Below are 20,913 nucleotides of genomic sequence, written 5' to 3' on the forward strand. Positions count from 1 at the left end.
CAAATTATCCGATGATGTCCGACCTTTAACGAAGATTGCCGACTACTTCCGGAAACTCAAAAATTATGGTCTGCGGCTGCCATGTGCGCCACATTCACCCAGACGAAACTAGAGGTGAGGAGAATTGCAGCTCACAGAAGTTGCATTAGTTTGCGAGGTCCGCTAGCAATGACCATTTTACAACTACAGGAGAACAGCTAAGTTGTACTTGTGCCGTCCGCAGCTATGGCAATGCAAGTAAAATTCCCGTTTGGGAAACTAGTGAGCGTACTAGTGACTCACGTGGAGGAGACTTCAGGTGACTTCTTCGTTCAAATCACCAGCGAGGCGGGAAAATTGGATGCACTTATGGCCGAAATTGAACAGAATGTGTTATCAGGGAAAGCAAGACCACCGAAAGCCACAGAAATCATGGTCGGGTGTATTTATTTAGCACAATATCAAGAAGACAGTCGATGGTACCGTGGTCGTGTGTTAGGTGTGAACGTGACAGAACAACAGTGTGAAGTTTTCTTCGTGGACTATGGCAATACAGATTTTGTACCGCTAAGCTGCATAAGAAATGCCGAGGAGAAGTTTTGCGAGCTAATACCACAAGCGTTCGAGTGTGAATTGGATGGAATTAACCGTTTTCGCGGTCAAAGTTTTGACGAAACAGTGGCGTTGCTAAATGAGACCATCTTGGAACAAGAGCTCTACTGTAAGGCTGTTCAGCTGAAGAAAAACTGCGTTCTAGTTACACAGCTTTTCTTTGACGAGAAAGGCACCAAGTCTGTTTTCGATGAGATGCAAAGTGGAGGTGTTACTGCCGCAGCAGATTCTGTGATGAGCAACGGAGAAAGCACAATACCTCGACAGTCAAACCGCAAGAAAGAAGTGAAATACGAGACGTTGAATCTCGCCCCTGATTCGTTCCATGATCTTTCTGTCACGTGGGTTGAAGATCCATCACATTTTTGGTGCCAGCTTTTATCAAACTTGACAGCAGTTGAAGCATTGATGGAGAATTTGGCTGAGGTCTACACTAACCTGGAGCCAGCTCAATTACCCATTCAGTCGTGTACAGTGGGGTATCCTTGTTGTGCGAAGTTTTACGATGATGATGCTTGGTACAGGGGAATCATCACCAATGTAAGTTCAATTGCTACTGGACGAATAGAAGTCAGATTTGTGGATTACGGCAATGCTCAAGACACAGAGCTGTCGGACGTGAGAGATTTAAAGGACGAATTTCTCAAGGAACCGTGTCAAGCTATGTACTTTGCTATTGCTGGTGTTGATCCTGCAAGCAAGGACGGTCTGTGGGCAGATGAAGCTAAAGTACTGTTCAAGAAGCTTATCAAAGACAAGCATGTTGTGGGACTCGTAACAAGGGTGGAGAGTGATGGAAGACACAGAGTTAAACTCATGGACACAACATCAGATCTTGACATGGAACTGAACCAGATTCTTATTGCCGCTAACTATGGTGTCAAGTCGGCTGACACACCCACTACTACTGCCTCAGCTGCAACTACTTTGAAGTCATCTCCGCCAGCCGCTAAGTCAACCTCTCAACCTGTTTTTGCAAAGGAATGTGTTAAAGTTGGCGTTGAAGAGAAGGTTTTGGTCACCAACATCATCAACCCTTCAAAATTCTACTGTCAGCTGTTTAAAAATGGCCCAAAGCTTGAGAGTTTAATGCAAGATGTTGCCCGCCACTATTCCAAACTTGGTGCAAATGAAGAGCTTCTGTCAGCGCCGTCTTCTGGTGATCCGTGCTGTGCTCAGTTTTCAGAAGATGGTTGTTGGTATCGTGCTGTAGTGATAAACACTTCGTCAAGAGGAGTTTCTGTGCACTATATCGACTATGGTAACTCTGAAACGCTGCCACTTAACAAGATCAAGAAATTGATTCCTAAGTTCTCTGACCTACCACAGCAGGGCATCGAGTGCACTCTAAATAGGATCAAGCCCAAGTTTGTTGCAGGAGAACCGAAATGGATTGCCCGTGACACTCAGAAATTCAATGATTTGGCTCTGGAAAAGGAGGGCAAGCTGACAGTGGTCACCCAAGACAGCAGTGGAGTTTGCAGAGTTGAGCTTGTTGTGAGAAATAGAAAAGAAGATCAGAACGTCAGTGAACAGTTGTTAATTAGCGGAAATGCTGAGCTAGCGGATGGAGCCCTACCAGCTTCTGAAAACTATGAAAACCTCAAATCTCAAACATTTCCTGAACCTGACCTGAAAGTAGGCCACTTTGAAGATGTGATTGTGAGTTACACTGAACATCCATGTAATTTTTGGTGTCAGCTACAGAAATCAGCCACACAGCTAGATTCGCTTATGACGGAAATCCATAACCTCTACTCATCTGAAGGGCAAAGGAATGCAATCTCACATCCAGCATGTGGTAAGATCAACTGAATTTTTAATAGGCCTTTTCACGGTTTTTGACGCCATCTTGACTATAGGCAACGCAGTTAGAATTAAAATTACAGTGTTGTATGGTAATTTGACAGCAAATGTCTTTTTCAAAAATTGATTTCTGGACAACTTATGAATTGTAAAGTTAAGATACTAGGTAAAAGTTTTAATTTGCTGAGTTTGAAGGATGTAGCTGGGCTAGAAAGTATTCAGTTACATTTTAAATTTCCCATACATTTGTCTATGTTTATTTCCGCAAATTGACACAGTTCACGGGAAAAATTATAGACAAATGTATGGAAAATTAAAAACGTAACTGAATGCTTTCTAACCCAGCTACATTCTTCAAACTCGGCGAATAAAAACTTTTGCCTAGTATCTTAACTTAACAATAAATATTATTCATAAGTTGTCCAGAATTCAATTTTTGTAAAAGATATTTGTCGGATTCTCATACAAACACTGTAAACACTTAATCAGTGATACACATTTCACAGTCAGATGGCCACCATTCATGTGGATTTACAAAAGTCATTTGTTATAAGTTAGCTTTAGTGAGCCTCTTGTCTTACCGCCGCCTACGAAATCTAACTGTAGGGGGTTATTTAAGGGGAGGCAGATCAACTGGATACCTGGTTGCCCACCGGGATTGTCCTTTTACTATGTGGACAAACCTGGGAACTGGAATCCGACAGTTTTTTATTCATTACATGGTTTCTGATACAGACTGCAATTGTCTGATCTGCAACCGTTTTACTCCTTTTGACAAGCCAAAAATTATTTTGCAGACTACATTTTCTGCACGATTTTCCCAAAAAGATAGAAATGTTTTTTTTGTTTGATAAGTAGGATGTAATGTCAAGATAGTATACAATAAGGAAGAACAGGAGCAAGTATCCATGCTTCTGTTTACCTGTCTTTAAACAGAAATTACATTTGTGCGGTACTGTAGCTTCATACATTTTCTTAAAGTTGTTGGCCTTTAAGACCCCTCCCACCCCCAGGAATTTCCAATCCCTTCTTTGGGGGGAGTATGGACATTTTCTGGAACCACACATTTAACAACGAAGGAAAATTATAAAAACAAAATTACAAAGCAAAATGGTACACACACAATGTAGACAATGTAGTCTGACACAATGTAGTCTGACATTGCTTACCTCATTTATAAGATTGGGTGGTACACAAATTACAAACCCGAACCCGAACCGCTCGATCCGGAGTCTGGCGCACTAACCATTAACCCACCATACCTTCCACAGTTAATAAGCAGAGTTTTAATGTGAGCTCTTGTTCTCTCTAGGTATGCTGTGCTGTGCACAATTCACCGAGGATAACAAGTGGTACAGGGGGAAGATCACAGGTGTCAAGAGGGGAGGGATGGTAGAAGTCCATTTTGTCGACTATGGAAACTATGAAATACTTCCACTGTCCCGTATCAAGAAGCTACAGGCTGAGTTCTTAAAACTCCCACCACAAGCAGTGAAATGTGCTCTTGCGAAAATCAGTCCCACTAACCAAGATTTGCTTTCTGACGATGTCATGAACAGATTTGAAGAACTGACGCTAGACAAAGAGCTTGTTATGATGGCCGACAAGTATGATGAAGTCAGTGGTACATTTGCTGTTGTTTTACTTGACACCACTGAAGGAAAGAACTTGGACATTGCTAGTGATCTCCAGACCATCATGGGTCCATGCACCACGCGAGAGAAAGCTCATATTGTTGCTGCACAGATTCAACCAGGTACCACTGAACGTGTGTTTGTCTCATCAGCATCAAGCCCAGCAAAGTTTTTCTGTCAGCTGTTGAAAACTACTGATTCTTTGGATGAACTGATGAATGAAATGTTTGAATATTACGAACAACTGAGTGCTCATCAGGAACAAATGTCCCAACCCTCAGTGGGAGAGTTTTGTGCCGCTAAATTTACGTTGGACGATGGTTGGTATCGTGCCAAAGTACTTGAAGTCCAGGGTGACAATATCTCTGTCTTCTACATTGATTATGGGAACTCGGAAACTCTTTCATTGTCAAGACTAAAGATACTGAATTCCAAGTTTCAAACTCTTGCTAGCCAAGCTATTGAATGCTCATTGTCTGGAAATGTCAAGGGTGTGTCTAATGATAAATTTCTGGAACTTGTATCAGAGAAGGAGTTCACTTCCAAAGTTGTGAATGTGAACAGTGGTGTTGCTGTGGTTGACCTAGTGTCGAAGGAAACAAACCAATCTATGTCTAACATTCTTATCAAGGAAGGCACACCATCGCCATCTTGTAGCGTTCCTCAGTTGCAGTGGAAAACTGGAGACACAATTGATGTTTACATCCCGTTTGCAGAAAGCGCTCAGAAGTTCTTTTGCCAAGCTTCTGCCCATTCAAGTGAACTTGATGATCTAATGAACAGATTGGAAGAATGCTACGGTGCCAGCACAGAAAATGTTTCAACGCTCAAACCCAGCTCTATCTGTGTTGCTTGGTATGATGGTTGGTACAGGGCAAAGGTAGAACAAGTCCAAGGAAAAGATGTCACAGTCAACTTCATTGATTACGGAGACACTGCCACTATTTCTCTTGACAACATAAGAACAATCAAGCCTGAATTTTCTTCTCTACCAGCTCAAGCTGTGCAGTGTTGCTTGAAAGGTTTCCCTGCCAATCAAGGACCAGAAAAGTTCAAAGATCTAGTTGTTGAACAAGAGTTTAAGGCAAAGGTTATCAGTGCAAAGAGTGGCGAGGTTTATGAGGTCGACTTAGTGCCAGGAGATGGTTCAGCATCAGTTAGTCAAACACTGTCCAAAGAGGTGGAAACGTCACCAACACCATCGTTCAATGTGACTAGCATCCAGTTGAAACCTGGTGACAAAGTAGATATCTTCATCCCATTTGTAGAAAGTGCACAAAAGTTCTTTTGCCAGGTTTCTCAAAATTCAGGTGATCTGGATGATCTTATGAACAGACTTGAAGAACATTACAGTTCAGATCAGGGAACTGTAACATCGATCAGTGTTGGAACTTTCTGCGTAGCTCATTATGAAGATGGAGGATGGTACCGTGCTAAAGTCACTGCAGTTCAAGGACAAAGTGTTGATGTATTTTACATTGACTATGGTGACACTGCAACTCTTCCACTAAGCAGTATAAGATCACTGAAGCCCGAGTTCTCGTCATTACCTGCCCAAGCTGTAAAGTGCTGCTTGAAAGGTTATTCCACAAATCAGCAACCAGAGAACTTCAAGGATCTTGTCATTGAACAGGAATTTTCAGCACAGGTATCAAGTGTGAAGGCAAATGCTTACGAAGTTGAATTAGCATCAAAAGATGGTTCCACTTTGTTCAGCGGAGGGGTGTCAAGTGCAACAGAGACAACAAAAGAATCTTCTTGCAGTGTGGAAAGCATCCAGTTGAAACCTGGTGATAAAGTAGATGTCTTCATCCCATTTGTAGAAAGCATACAGAAGTTCTTTTGCCAGGTTTCTCAAAATTCAGGTGATCTGGATGATCTTATGAACAAACTGGAGGAACATTACAGCTCAGATCAAGAAACTGTAACATCGATCAGTGTTGGAACTTTCTGCGTAGCACATTATGAAGATGGTGGATGGTACCGTGCTCAGGTCACTGAAGTTCAAGGACAAAGTGTTGATGTATTTTACATTGATTATGGAGACACTGCCACTCTTCCTCTTAGCAGTATAAGATGTCTGAAGCCCGAGTTCTCATCATTACCTGCCCAAGCTGTAAAGTGCTGCTTGAAAGGTTATTCCACAAATCAGCAACCAGAGAACTTCAAGGATCTTGTCATTGAACAGGAATTTTCAGCACAGGTATCAAGTGTGAAGGCAAATGCTTACGAAGTTGAATTAGCATCAAAAGATGGCTCCACTTTGTTCAGTAGAGAATTGCCCAGTGAAACAGAGACAACAGGAGAATCATCTTGCAGTGTGGAAAGCATCCAGTTGAAACCTGGTGATAAAGTAGATGTCTTCATCCCATTTGTAGAAAGCATACAGAAGTTCTTTTGCCAGGTTTCTCAAAATTCAGGTGATCTGGATGATCTTATGAACAAACTGGAGGAACATTACAGCTCAGATCAAGGAACTGTAACATCAATCAGTGTTGGAACTTTCTGCGTAGCACATTATGAAGATGGAGGATGGTACCGTGCTCAAGTCACTGGAGTTCAAGGAGAAAGTGTTGATGTATTTTACATTGATTATGGAGACACTGCAACTCTTCCTCTTAGCAGTATAAGATCACTGAAGTCTGAGTTCTCCTCATTACCAGCTCAAGCCTTGAAGTGCTGCTTGAAGGGTTATCCCACAAATCAAGGACCTGAGAACTTCAAGGATCTTGTTATTGAACAGGAATTTTCAGCCCAAGTCACAAGTGTAAAATCACAAAACGTTTATGAAGTTGAGTTGGTGTCTAAAGATGGTTTGTCCAGCTCGATCAGTGAAACATTGTCCAAAGATGTAAAAACAGCAGCGCAACCACCTAGCAGTGTAGCAAGCATTCAGTTAAAACCTGGTGAGAAGGTCGGTGTTTTTGTCCCGTTCGTAGAAAGTGCACAGAAGTTCTTTTGTCAGGTCTCTCAAAATGGGAGTGATCTGGATGATCTTATGACCAAACTCGAGGAACATTACAGCTCAGATCAGGGAACTGTAACATCAATCAGTGTAGGAACTTTCTGTGTAGCACATTATGAAGATGGCGGGTGGTACCGTGCTCAGGTCACTGGAGTTCAAGGAGGGAGCGTTGATGTATTTTACGTTGATTATGGAGACACTGCAACTCTTCCACTTAGCAGTATAAGACCAATGAAGCCAGAGTTCTCTTCATTATCTGCCCAAGCCATACAGTGCTGCTTGAAAGGCTATTCCACAGATCAACAACCAGAAAACTTCAAGGACCTTGTTCTCGAACAAGAGTTTGAACTCCAGGTGATGGGCAACAAACAGCCTGGCATGTACGAGGTGGAGTTAATCTCTAAAGAAGGTTCCAAACTGTTTGGTGAAACACTACTCAGTGAGGCTGAAAATGAAGAGAAAGGTATATTGTTTGAGTTTTAAGCTATCTGGTAAAGTTTTTCATCTTTTTTAAGCCCTTACATTTACATTATGTACAGCTTGCATTTGACTGTGTTTTCACAGTTATCACAGTTTGTTGGTCAAAGGGGGCGAGTAGACCCAGAGTTAAAGTTATATAATTATTTGGATAGAACAACTTTTCTAAAAACTGATGGCGTGTAGTAAAACATTTATCACTGCTGGTGTAACTGTATCAGTAATATCTGCAACCACTTAATTAGTGATAGACATTTCACAGCCAGATGGCCACCATCCCACATGGATTTACTAAGGTCATTCCTTAAAAAATATGGTCATTTCTTAGAAGTTAGCTTCAGTGAGCCTCTTGTCTTACCGCCGCCTACGAAATCCAACTGTAGGGGGTTATTTAAGGGGAGGCAGATCAACTGGATACCTGGTTGCCCACCGGGATTGTCCTTTTACTCTGTGGACAAACCTGGGAACTGGAATCCAACAGTTTTTCATTCATTACATGGTTTCTGATACAGACTGCAATTGTCTGATCTGCAACCATTTTACTCCCTTTGACAAGCAAAAAATTATTTTGCAGACTACATTTTCTGCACTATTTTCCCAAAAAGATATACATGTTTTTTATTTTTTATTTTGATAAGTAGGATGTAATGTCAAGATAGTATACAATAAGGAAGAACAGGAGCAAGTATTCATGCTTCTGTTTACCTGTCTTTAAACGGGTTGCTAAAACCTCTGCAGAATTTGCCATTATTATAACAGTAAAAATCGATTCCAGCCAGTTCCTGAAAAGCTTACATGAATTTGAAAACAACAACATCGAGGAAATGATTCTTCCGAGCAATTTGTCAAGAAGATAAAATCCTAGCATTTACAAGATGTGATATGCTTTCTACTATGCCCCTAAAATAATTTATTTCTGTTATTAGTCTTTGAATGGTTAGTGAAAAAAAAAAAAACACTCCTGAAGCCCTAGTCTTTTGCAGTTTTTCCAGCTGGTGGTGCAAAAAATGGGTTACCGGTAATTGTGCTAGTTAGTGTACTAAGTGAGCATTCCTGTCTTTTTTTAAGGTTGGACCTGTCTGGCTTCAGGAATTTCTGTTGGCTCATTTGTCCAGCTTTGCCCCACTGCATGTTTCAGTCCACACAAATTTTACTGCCAGATTGCGACAGCTGATCATAAAGAGAAGCTGTCGCAGTTGATGGATCAACTCCAAGAATACTATGAAGCAGTAGGAGATGAGGAACAAGTAATTGCCAGCCCTGAAGCTGGAATGGATTGCGCAGTCCTTTATGAAGGTTTGTTGCATGTTTAATCCAAAAAAGTGTAATATTTTCCTGCCTGATTAGTAACATTTTCTGTTCACTTCCCCGATGGGCAAGAGTCCGTCTGGACAAGTTTTGTGTTGACTAAATTATTAAGAGGTAAACAAAAGATGAATGCAGCTTAGCTCAGGGGTTTCATTAATATTTTAAATAGCAGGAGAATAGTGTAAAGTAGCCGGAGAATTTTTTTTTAAAGAGCAAAGCTCTTTCACGGAACGAGCGTAGCTCGTTCCATACTAGGGGGGTCTGGGGGCATGCCCCCCCAGGAAATTTTGGATTGTTGAATCCTCTGAGATGCCATTTCCTGTTATCTGACAGCAAATTTTAATTCTCTCTAGCTAGCGACTAAACAAACAATGCACACCTGAAAATGGTTCTAAAGTGTTGAGTTCTTCTTTGCATTAACAAGCAAGTACTGTTCCACAAGAGCTCTAGCTCTTCTTCTCCAAGAGTAATGTCGTATACCAAATAAAATCTGAACATTCGAATAAAAGCTATTTCTCAAAATGCTGCAAACTGATCAAGGAAATTCAACATTTTTCCTCATTAATGATTGGGTTAATATTCATGGCGATTCCAGCGATTCGTCTTCTTCGTCTTTGTTGTTGTTGTTGTTGCCGCTGGTTGAAGTTGCATTTGAGCGCTTTCCACTACCACTGCTCGTAGGAGCAAAAAAATGTGTTATTTTTGACATGGTCGGTGAGAAATCCTCTCTCTTTCTCTCTGAGACAAGTATACACATTGTAATAATAAAACCTATAAAATAGCACCGCACGAGACGTGAGAACATATTCCCGCTTTTGATCTGTCGGCGACAACCGGGCGACAACACGCCAGACGGAAAATAATTGAATGCATTCGCTCTCACCACAAAAGTCACAAAACTTTGCGTGTTTAGTTTAAAAAGCAATTTCTTGAATGAAATGAATTACAAAGTATTATCAATAAATATTTCATCTTTGTTCCCTGTACAGTAATAAATAAAAGTTAACTTTTCTCAAATCATAATTAAAACAGAAATTACCGAAATTTGCATTTGCCTTAGCGGTAATTTGACACTCATATAAGATATCGTAAACATCTCCAATTTGCATACTAGCGCACATCACAAAAATAGTTTTTTCCGAATTGAAGTTCATTGCTTTTGGCTTTTATTTGGTCCAGTTTTCTTTCGTGACTTTGTCGATTTCAGTTGTTCTATTTTAAGCATTAACTTCTATTTTAAGTTCACTCTATATTAAAAACAAGACTTTCGCGCGTAAAATAACCCGCTAACCAAATTATCCACACAAACCGTCGATAAGTTTTTCTTTTATTAGTGTACCAAATTTAATGATTATTATTTTAGTATAAAGCCAGAGCTTAATCAATGTCGGAAGACGTTTAAATTACTCATTACTGACAAAGAGGTTTTAATGTCCGTGACATGTCTATTTCAGCAAGATGTATATAAACAATTTTCAACGCCGTACATTATTCACATGAACGAAAAATAATTTTTTTGAAAGGCTCCACATCTGAATTAAAAAAATGGCTAAAGGCATTGAAATTTAGCCGGAGAATTCTACGTAGTAGCCGGAGAATTCTCCGATCCCCGATGCCTAATGAACACCCTGTTAGCTGGGCAAGCAAAATTTGAGAGCTGCTTGTGCGAAGGGCAAGCTGGAATTCAGCTGGAACTTATTTTTTCAATTCATGTATCCCTTGGTGTTAGACTTTGTTTACAAATTGACAGGCACATCAGTGCTCGAAATGGCGACTGATACGGGCGACTACATTTCTCTGTGTTGACGAGGTATCCTGTCCTTCCAGAAAATTATATTGAAAGTTCTTTGCTTTTAAACCATTCAAAATAAGAAAATATGGTATATCCTTTGACTTTACCATAGAAGTTTCTCTCACATCAGAAAACTTGCAAATAGCTGACCACATCTGAAATCACCCTAAAATGCATTTAAAACCTTTAATTATTGAGTACATCATGAATGCACATGAATTGTGTCTCTTGAAATGTGAGGATTTTACAATCTGGCAACTAAAAATTTGCATTGGCAACTATTTTTACCAGTTATATTAGAAGCCAAATGTCAACTTAAGGATTTATTTTTAATTTTGAGCCCCGTACTTTATCCTTTCCTATGTTACTTGCAGGTGATGGCTTATGGTACAGAGGATTAATCACAAAAGTGTTGTACAGTCAGCACTTGGAAGTGTCTTACATAGACTTTGGTAATTGCGAAATGGTACCTGTGAGTAAAGTGAAGTCAATAACAAGCGAGTGGTTTAAGCTTCCTACTCAAGCCGTCCGGTGTAGCTTAGCTTCCATTTCACCTGTTAGTGGTGCAGAATGGCCTGACGTCACTGTTGATAGGTTCAAGGACCTCACAATGCAGAAGAAATTAGTTGGAAAAGTCATCCAGAAAGGTGCGATATTAGGAAAACGGCATTGTGGTTAAGTTGTCAAGTTTACACTTGACAACTGCGTGTAAAAAGGAGAAACTGTGCTCAGTGTAGTTGAACTGTTGCTAAAAAGTCTTAAATGGAAAAAAATCAGTTACCGTTATGACCCAATAAGAGCACTCCCCCTTTCTAATAAGTGCCGCTCTAAAAGCATTTTTGTTAATTTTCAACAAGGCAGCCGAAACCAAGGTGCAAGGCTTATTCGCAGCAACCTTCACTTAAGCAACGACTCATTTACAATTCCAAATGTAAATAATTATGACTTTTGCTAGTAGTAATGAAAGTTTACCAGGTGAAAATATCCTTGAAGATTTATTCCCACTTCATTCGAGGTTGTTTTTTATGTGTAGTTATTACAGGGCTGTCATTAAGGGCTGTAACCCGTAACACCTGTTACGGCTGAGTTGACTCGGATGTTACAGGTGGAAATATTACGTTACACTTGCATACAGAGCAAAATGCTACGGGTGATAACTTAAATGTGACAGCTGCTTGAAAACTTAATGACAGCACTGGAGTTAAGTCATAAACGAGTATAAAACAATATTTCCAAATCACTGATTGCATGATGTTTTGTAAAAAAATTGTGTGAAAAGCTTTAAAAATTATGATGGAGAACCAGTCATAGTCTCAAGGAGTCAAAACAGAATAATCTCATAGTAGCCTGAAAGTTTATTTTTTCATGTAAATGCAGTGGTATAAAAGGGCCCAGAGTGAATTTGTACTGAGGTCAAAGCCATTATACAAAACACTGTCTAACTATCTGTTTGTTTTTTATATTAAAACAGAAAATAGTTACACCCTGGGTATTGAGCTCTTTGACACAACAGATGAATCTGTCGACATAAACATTGGCGAGCTGCTAATAAAGGAAAGACTTGCTAGCCATAGCACTTCTAAACCTGCTTCAGCAGTTAAACCCTATGCAGCCCTTGGAAAAGCAAAACTCACAGAGAATGAGAAGGTGTACATCACTGCAGTGGAGTCTCCTGGATGCTTTTTCTGTCAAATCAGTGGGACTGAGGAAAAGCTTAATGCTTTGATGAGTGAAATATCAGCTGTTTACGATTCCCTGTCCAATGAAGAACTTGGTGTGAATTCCATCAACGTGGGGGATGTTTGTTGTGCGCAGTTTTCTGATGACAACCAGTGGTACCGTGCTGTTGTTGAAGACAACACAGACAGTGCTCCAACTGTACGATTTCTGGATTATGGGAATGCAGAAACGTTGCCAATCAGTAGGACTAAGATCCTTAAAGATGAGTTCTTTTCTGAGCCTCCTTTAGCAATAAAGTGCAGCCTTGGTGGCGTTCAACCTTCTGCTGGTGACACTTGGCCCGGTGAAGCTGGTTCACTCTTTGAGGAACTTACTTTAGAGAAGGAACTTGACGCTAAGTTCTTATCACTCACAGAGCCATTTGAGGTTCATCTTAGTGATAACAGTGTGGATATTGGAGAAGAACTTGTAAAGGGAAAGTTAGCATCGACAACAAAATCTGCTGCAGAGCCAGGTGCTCCAGACAAGCCAGCAAGTGGTGGTTATGCAAAACCTGCTGTAGAGTGCGGTAAAATGTATGATGTTGTCATCACTCATGTGTCCTCGCCTGGGAAGTTTCACTGTCAGCTTGTGAACATGACAGAGCAGCTGGAAGGAAGTAAGTGTTTCTAGACAACTGAAGTTTAGGTCTTGAATTTTATTAACCCTTATAACTAGTTTTTTGCTTGATATAGAAAATTCTTTGTGTTACCCTAGGTGTTACCTAGAGCGGTTTTCACTTGAATGTCGAAAGTAATTTGCGTTTGCATTGGTTTTGCATTACTACGCTCAGTGATTGGTTTAAAACTCTCGCGCCACTTTCTTAGCCAACCAGAAGATAAACCTAATCCAACTGTGACTGGCTTGCGCACGTTTTCCTGCTCTTCGTGTCCGCTACATTTTGTGTATTTGCCTTGAGTTTTGATTGGTTCACTGGATTGTCTGGGTTCTTTGTGATTGGCCAGAGTGATAACTTTGGTTTTAGCTTTACGACACTCATTTGAAAACTGCTCTGAAGGTTTTTTATCATGAAATGATTCTATGTATCTTTCTTTCTGCCAGTTTTCAATAGCATGAAGTAGCTGGAATCATTGTAACGCTTTCTGAATGGGATGTTAATCCATCACAGGTTACTTGGCATCAAGCTGCCTCGAAAGCCTTCTGGTACCCAATCAGACCCCCGAGTGAAGAAAGGCACTGTGAGAGTCCAGTGCCTTGCCCAAGAACACAAGGCAGTGCCTCCCCCCCCCCCCCCTTCCAGCCCCTAGGTTCATATTGACTTAGTCAGGGATGAAGCTAAGAGCCGGCTACCAGCTTAGTTTAAGGGTTAAAAGAGAGCTTATCACCGGCTGCAATTTCACTAGAAAACAAAGACTAGAGGTAGTTTTAAAGTAACACAGGCCAGAAAAGCTAGCTGAGCTTGTTAATGACCTTCCTTAGTTTTTTCTTAGCTCCATCCCTGCTTAGTACTGTCACTTGTAATACTTCACTTGTACATACATTTCTTTTGTTTGTACGATTTAAGGAAATATAATTATAACAAAAAGGTAAATTCTGTGTCTGAGCCTAGTGGCCCATACAGCTGGAGCTTATCCCGGTTTCTTTAGCATTAAGCGACTAGGAGTATTGGTGCCCCCCCCCCCCCCCTCCTGGATGGGATGCTAGTCCAACACAGGGTTACCCCCCAGCAGTAAATTTGCCGGTACCCATTTATACACCTGGGTGGAGAGAGGCACTGTGAGAGTTAAGTATCTTGCCCAAGAACTCAATGCAGCTTCGCGGCCAGGGCTCAAACCCAGGCCGTTCGACTCAGAGTGAGTGCACTAACCATTAGGCCACTGCGCCTCCCATTATGAAATTATCTTGTGTCTATGTTGGCAGATAGCTGATCAGTAAACTTTCTTGTTTTGTTTTTCTCCACCTTTGCAGTGATGACTGACTTGAACGACCACTACTTCCAGCTGGCTGAAACAGAGGGTTGTCTTGTCTCACCATCAGTTGGTCAGCCATGTGTAGCACTCTTCGAGAAAATGTGGTACAGAGCAGAAGTTGTGAACACCTCAGTAAATGACATCACTGTTCATTATGTTGATTACGGAAATGATGAGACAGTGATTCCTTCTGAGGTTAAACAGATCACCCCCTTGTTTCTCAAGACACCTAAAGTTGCCATTGAATGCTCAATAGATTTGAACAGTGATTTGTGGCTAAAGGACACTTCTGATATGTTTGAAGAACTAACAGCCAACGATGAGAAGCTTATTGTGAAGATTGTCCGTTGCCAAGGTGGAAGATACGAAGTCAAGGTGTTTAATGATGATGCACGTTGTTTCAGTGCAGAAGTGCTTAGCAGTATTCCAGGAGCAGGTAATGGTCATAATAATATTTCTTTTTGTCAGCGCTCCAAGCTGCGACTAAAATTTCCGAACAAGTCGCCAGTGATGACCAGTGCAGCGCAAAGAGCTGGCTAGCCACCAACATTTGTTTTTTGCAGTATAACTACTAAGCCAAAAAATTTGACCACAAAATTTCCATTACAAGTAAAAATATTTCAATCGGGCTTCTTGCTTATCTGTTTGCATTAAGTATGAATTGATCTTGGCTTAGACTGAGCTGTTTGTTGTGCTGTTTGTTGTCTTTGATAATGAAGCTGGCATTAATTTGAAAACCACACTTAGGTTTCATTGTTTCACCGTATTTCATGGGAATAAACTTGTTTTGAATTTTTATTTTCCTTACCTGTTTTGTCAATCATTCGTTTACTATTCTGCTTGATAATTAGAACAGATCAACAAAATACAGTACTCTTGAATGCAGCTGAACAATTGCTACATCGGAATCTTCGAAAGCTTTCAAGTCAGCTTACTTTCAATTCGATATTACATGTACCTCCTATAAAGTTACATGAGGTGTCCCGCTGTTAAAACACTTTGCTTTTGGCGACCAAAATATTTTACAAAAGGAAGTTGCCAAAATGTGACTTTTGAAAATCTTGAGCTTGGAGCACTGCTTGTAAAACAGAGTAAGTCTAACACAGCACCTGTGTTTTAAAAGCTCAACAAAGGAGGGGGTAGTTACTCTCTCTTTTGGTGCCTCTTCCTTCATCCCCAAATTTTGAAGCAAAATATTACTGGTACATGTATATACCAATATCTCTGAAAAGTAAATATTATAAAGGAAAAATTGTTTTGAAAAAAGTATGGCTGAAATTGTTTTGCTTGAATCTCAGAGATCTATCTCCTATGGGGTGAAGGAAGACATGCATGTTCCCCCTAGCTAAGAAGGGTTGTCTTTGACGTCTGGGCCTAAATAAAGTATTTTTTGTTTATTATTTCCTAAGCTAGGCCCCATTTTCTTTATTTTCAACTCAGCACAAGAAGCTGTAACCTTGAAGGAGCAAGCTTTGCAAATAGGCCAGACAGAAGATGTCTATGTTGTCCACACTGAAAGCCAACAGGACTTTTATGTTCAGTTGTCAGTGACGTACCCGAAACTTGAGCAAATGATGGCCACAATTGCTGAAGTGTACTCTGGTCTGGCTGATGATGTGGGTCCTGAAGATCTTGTAATTGGCAATCCTATTTGTGCCCAATTTTCTGAAGATAATTGCTGGTATAGAAGTGTTGTTCAAAGTGTGCCATCAGACTTTGAAGTTGAGGTACATTACGTTGATTATGGGAACAGTGAGGTTGTTCTCCTGTCTGATGTTCGTCAGTTAAGCAAAAGGTTTTTCGACCTTCCTGTACAGGCAGTTCGGTGCTGTCTAGATTCCCCAGGAGTAGAGTCTTTTGAGCAAAGAGTTGCACATAAAGAGTTAAAGGCAACATTTCTGTCATTTGAGAAAGGAAAATGGAAAGTGAATCTTTTGGATGGAGATGGAAAAATTGGACAAGTAGATGCTGCAGAGGATGTTTTGGAAATAGAATTCATTCAACCAACCATCTTTCCTGAGACAAAGGAGCGTGTTTATGTGAGCCATGTAGTAAGCCCAGATGAATTCTATGTGCAGTTTGAATCTGCACTGGATCTCTTGTCAGCTTTGAGTGGGGAGATTAGTCGGTTTTACACTGTCTTGGAGCCATCTGCCAATATATTGAGAAGTCCCTCGCCTGGAATGTCTTGTTGTGCAAAGTTTAGCCAGGATGGCGACTGGTACAGGGGTAGAATAAAAAGTGTTACTTCTGTAGGTGCAGTAGTGGAGTTTGTCGACTATGGAAATTCTGAATTTGTACTCTTCAGCCTAGTTAAGGATCCCGAAAAAGGATTTATGCAGTTAGCTCAGCAAGCCATTCTCTGTGGTCTTAATGTGACTAAAGACCAATGGTCAACTGAAGAAGTAGACATTTTCAAGTCAGTTGCGCTTGACAAATCTTTCAATGCCAAGTTTAACATCCGTGACGGACAGAAGTGGAGGGTGGCTTTAGACAATGGTGGAGTTTCAGTTGTGGACATGTTCATGACTAAAGATGCTGCAGATTTCCAGAAAGAAGGAAGGGAAATTTCAGGTGTGCAACTGGGTAGTTATGCTCTTCCGCAATTGTCATCAGGCCAGATTGAAGAGGTTTATGTAAGCCATATAACAGCATCAGGGGATTTTTATGTTCAGTTGTCTAAAACATCATCAGATCTAGAAATGATTGAAAGCAGCGTTAGCGAGATCTATGACCAGGCAAGTGCTACAACGGAAGCCATGGAGATGTGCTTTGTTGATTCTCTTTGCTGTGCCAGATACAGTGAAGATCTCAAGTGGTACAGAGCTCTTGTCACGAAGGTTTTTTCAGACACAGAAGTGGAAGTCCTCTTTGTTGACTATGGCAACACAGACTCTCTTCGTGTGGCATCTATGAAGCAACTTAAGCCTGAGCTCCTAAAGTTTCCAGTCCAAGCAGTCAAATGCCGACTTGAAGGCTCTAAAGACATTTGGACAGAGAGTGATGTTGAACAGTTTGAGTCTCAAGTTTGGGGGAGACCTCTACATGTAACATTTACCAGACAGGAAGGAACTACATGGTTTGTGACTATCCAAGAGCTTGACATGTTTTCAAGTAAAGCTAAACTAACAACTAGAGTTAAAGCTTTCTCCAAGGAGATCTTGGACTTGAGTAAGCGAGAAGAAGTTTACTTTCTCTTTGCCGATTCCCCTGATTGCTTCTGGCTACACCTGGTGAGGACTGGAGATGCTCTAGTAGAACTGATGGATCAGATTGCCAATGAGGTGACGACAGATCAACCATTGGAGAAATCCCATGTGACTGTGGGACTGCCTTGCCTTGGAAAGTACACTGAAAATGACGTTTGGCATCGTGCTCAGATTCTAGATGTTCAAGATGATGTTAATGTGACTGTATCCTATGTAGATTACGGCAATTCTGAGACTCTTCCACTAGACAAGCTGCATCCCATCAGTGACTCTTACCGGAAACTCCCAGCGCAGGGCATCCATTGTCGTTTGGCAGAAGTTCAAGGTGTTGATCCTAGCAGGATTACCAATTATCTGAATGAGATGCTTGTTGAGAAGGTGGTCGAAGTTGAAGTCCAGAATCAGCACAGTGATGGCTCTTACACAGTTAAACTGTTCCATCCTGGAGAATCACAGTCAATAAACGACCAGATTGTCTGGTGAATGCCTTGGGGATACTTCTCTAGTGGAAGAGGCTAAGCTGGAACTAGCATCTCCACCAAGACTAGCTGCTGCACAAGACAGGGTATCTTTTAAGCTTCCAGAACTGCAATCAGGAAGCAAAGTTCCTGTAAGTTTTGTCTCTGCTTTCTTGCCTGCTGAGATGCAGTTATTGTTGACAGAAAGAATTGATGAACGTGACCAACTAACAGAGCGCATAACAGCTATGTATAAGGCCCTCGATGAAAACGAACTTAAACTTGAGAATCCTGAAGTTGGAATGTTGTGTTGTGTGCATTTTTCCGAGAAGTGGTTCAGAGGTGAAATCATTAGTATTTCTGCTGATGACACTGCTACTGTCAAGCTTGTAGACTGTGGAACTCATGAGAAGATACCAATTTCAGAGTTAAAATTGCTGAAGGAGGAGCTCTTACAAACACCAGTTTTTGTCCTGGAAAGCAGTTTGGCAAATGTCCATCCCAGTTCAGAAGATGGGCAGTGGTCGCCAGAGTGTTCCAGTATCTTGGATTCACTCTGTCGCTCCAAAGCACTGGTAGCAGAGATCACACAAGTATTTGGAGACGTGGTAGAGTTGATTTTGAATGACGACAGTGGAAAACAAATCAATCAGAGTCTTGTCGATTTGGGATATGCAAAGGCGTGTGACGTCCAGGAAGATTTCTTAGGAGAACAGCCAAGTTTGAAGTGGCCAGAACTAAAGGTTGGACAATGCCTAGATGTTTATTTGATGACAGTAAAATATTTAGGATCCATTCAGTTGCAACTTGCCAACTCCGAAGCAGCTTTATCCAAAATGATGGAGCAACTTTCTACATTGTACTCTAATTTGGGTGAGACCGAAAAAGTTGTTGGAAATTCCAGAGTGGGGCAAGTTTGTTGTGCCCAATTTTCCGAGGACCACGACTGGTATAGAGCTGTTGTTACATGTGTGTCTGAAGCAGGAGTAGAAGTGAAGTTTGTAGATTACGGTAACGTTGACGTGGCTCTAATGGTCAAACAACTCCAAGAAGAGTTTTTCTTGCTGCCTGTTCAGTGCATCGATTGCAGTCTTCATGGTGTTGTTTCAGCTTCTGAGAAGAACAAAGAAGAAATTGCAGCAAAGTTGTCTGAATTGTGCGAATCTAAACGACTGAAAGCTGAAGTCACAAAGGTTTCTGGCGACTCTGTGGAAGTTAATTTATTTGATGAGTCTGGAGAAACCAGGGAGTCTATTGCTGATGCTCTTGTAAAACTGGGATTTGCACAGCCTCAGCCCACAGGGCAGGAAGAACCAAGAAGAATTTCCATCTCTGAAGAAGGCAAAATGGTCTACAATTACCCTCAGTCGGGAGATGACTTTGTTCATAACGTAAGCTTGATATCAACAAGTTCACCAAGTGACTTTTGGTGTCAGCTGGTGGAGTCCAGTTCAGAGCTGAAGTCATTATCAGAAAAGATTGAACTTTTTTACCAGTCATTGGGTGAAAATGACTTGAGGTTTTTGTGCCTGCAAGTTGGAGATATATGCTGTGCACAGTTTACTGATGACAACAAGTGGTATAGGTCACAAGTAAATAAGGTCTGCTCTGATGGCCAAGTCTGTGTGCGTTCAGTAGATTGTGTCAAGCAAGAAACCCTGACTCTGGACAGGATCAAGAAACTTGACCTAGGCTTTGCTGTTCTTCCTGTGCAGGCCCTATGCTGTAGTCTTGCTGGTATTGAGCCCCCTCACAAGTACTATGGAGAAGACTGGAGCTGCAATGCAGTGGGAAGATTTCAAGAACTTTGCCAGGGAAAAGATTTTGAGATCAAAATCAAAGAGACAGTTGGTGATGTTACGTTTGTTGATTTGCTTGATTCTACCGGGTTGTCCATTGGTAATCAGCTGTTATCAGAAGGACTGGCAGTCGAGATAAAATCTCCACTTACGCTGTCTCCTGTTAAAGATGTACAGAAACAACAGGAATGTTTATCTATGGAAGAAGCAGAAGAAGTTGATAAGGAGAGTTCAGATGAGAACATCTTTGTGGAAGCTGAATCGGGTATTGAAGGAGTGGAATTGTTAGCCACAGATAAAGAAAGGCCAGAAATTGAAGAGTTGAAAGTGGAAGAAGACGAAGATGATGATGATGATGAAGACGAATTTCTTGATAGCAATGATCAGATCAGTGATGGCATAACAGAGGTGTCAGTAGGCCATGAAGGTGTAAAAGAGGAAGAAATATTGCAACAACTTGAAGAAAAAGAAGAACAAGCTCTGAAAAACGCAGAAAACAAAGAAGACGAAGGATGGATGTCAAGCAACTGAACAAGAAGAGCAAGCTGTGGAAAATGCTGAAAATAATTTGAAAGAAGAAGGTGACAAGGGACTTCAAGCAACTGAACAAGAACAAGAGCAGGCTGTTGGAGAAGATGAAAAGAAACAAGAGGAAGGTGAGGGTGGACCTCAAGCGAATTGAACAAGAAGAACAAGCTGTGAAAGAAAATGCTGAGAAAGAAAGAAGAAGGTGAAAGTGATCTTGAAGCATCTGAACAAGAACAAGAGCAAGCTGTTGGAGAAGATGAGAAAGATACAACAGGAAGGTGAGGGTGGACCTCAAGCAACTGAACAAGAAGAACAAGCTGTGGAGGAAAATGAAAAGAAAGATGAAGGTGAAAATGAACTTCAAGCATCTGAACAAGAACAAGAGCAGGCTGTTGTAGAAGATGAAAAGAAACAGGAGGAAGGTGAGGGTGGACCTCAAGCAGCTGAAGAACAGGAAGAACTAGCTGTGGAGGAAATGATGAAAAGAAAGTTGAAGAGTGAAAATGGACTTCAAGCATCTGTACAAGAACAAGAGCAGGCTGTTGGAGAAGATGAGAAGAAACAAGTGGAAGGTGAGGGTGGACCTCGAGCAACTGAACAAGAAGAACAAGCCTGTGGAAAATGCTGAAAGGAAAGAAGAAGGTGACAAAGGAGCTTCAAGCAACTGAACAAGAGGAAGAGCGAGGTGTAGGAGCT

General features: G+C 41.1%; 2 protein-coding genes across 2 annotated transcripts; both read left to right on the forward strand.

Annotated features, from left to right (window-relative positions):
* The first annotated feature begins 68 nt into the window (after positions 1-68).
* Positions 69-20,575, forward strand: LOC144645080 (uncharacterized). Its single transcript, XM_078504544.1, is given in 8 exon segments — positions 69-2,392; positions 3,710-7,459; positions 8,542-8,769; positions 10,948-11,220; positions 12,045-12,911; positions 14,222-14,659; positions 15,664-17,909; positions 17,911-20,575. Coding segments are annotated over 8 exon segments (12,279 nt in total). The 5' UTR covers positions 69-225; the 3' UTR covers positions 20,221-20,575.
* On the forward strand, positions 20,473-20,885 carry LOC144645224 (uncharacterized). Its single transcript, XM_078504723.1, has one exon. It carries the CDS (start codon positions 20,474-20,476, stop codon positions 20,843-20,845), a length of 372 nt encoding a protein of 123 aa, XP_078360849.1. The 5' UTR covers position 20,473; the 3' UTR covers positions 20,846-20,885.
* Positions 20,886-20,913: the final 28 nt, after the last annotated feature.

This window comes from Oculina patagonica, chromosome 3 (assembly GCF_052425735.1).
Source record: "Oculina patagonica isolate OP01 chromosome 3, crgOcupat, whole genome shotgun sequence".
In the NCBI taxonomy this organism is placed as follows: Eukaryota; Metazoa; Cnidaria; class Anthozoa; order Scleractinia; family Oculinidae; genus Oculina; species Oculina patagonica.

Coding starts and splice junctions, on each gene's coding strand:
- LOC144645224 (XM_078504723.1), top strand. CDS start 20,474: ATGAGAAAGATACAACAGGAAGGTGAGGGTGGACCTCAAGCAACTGAA.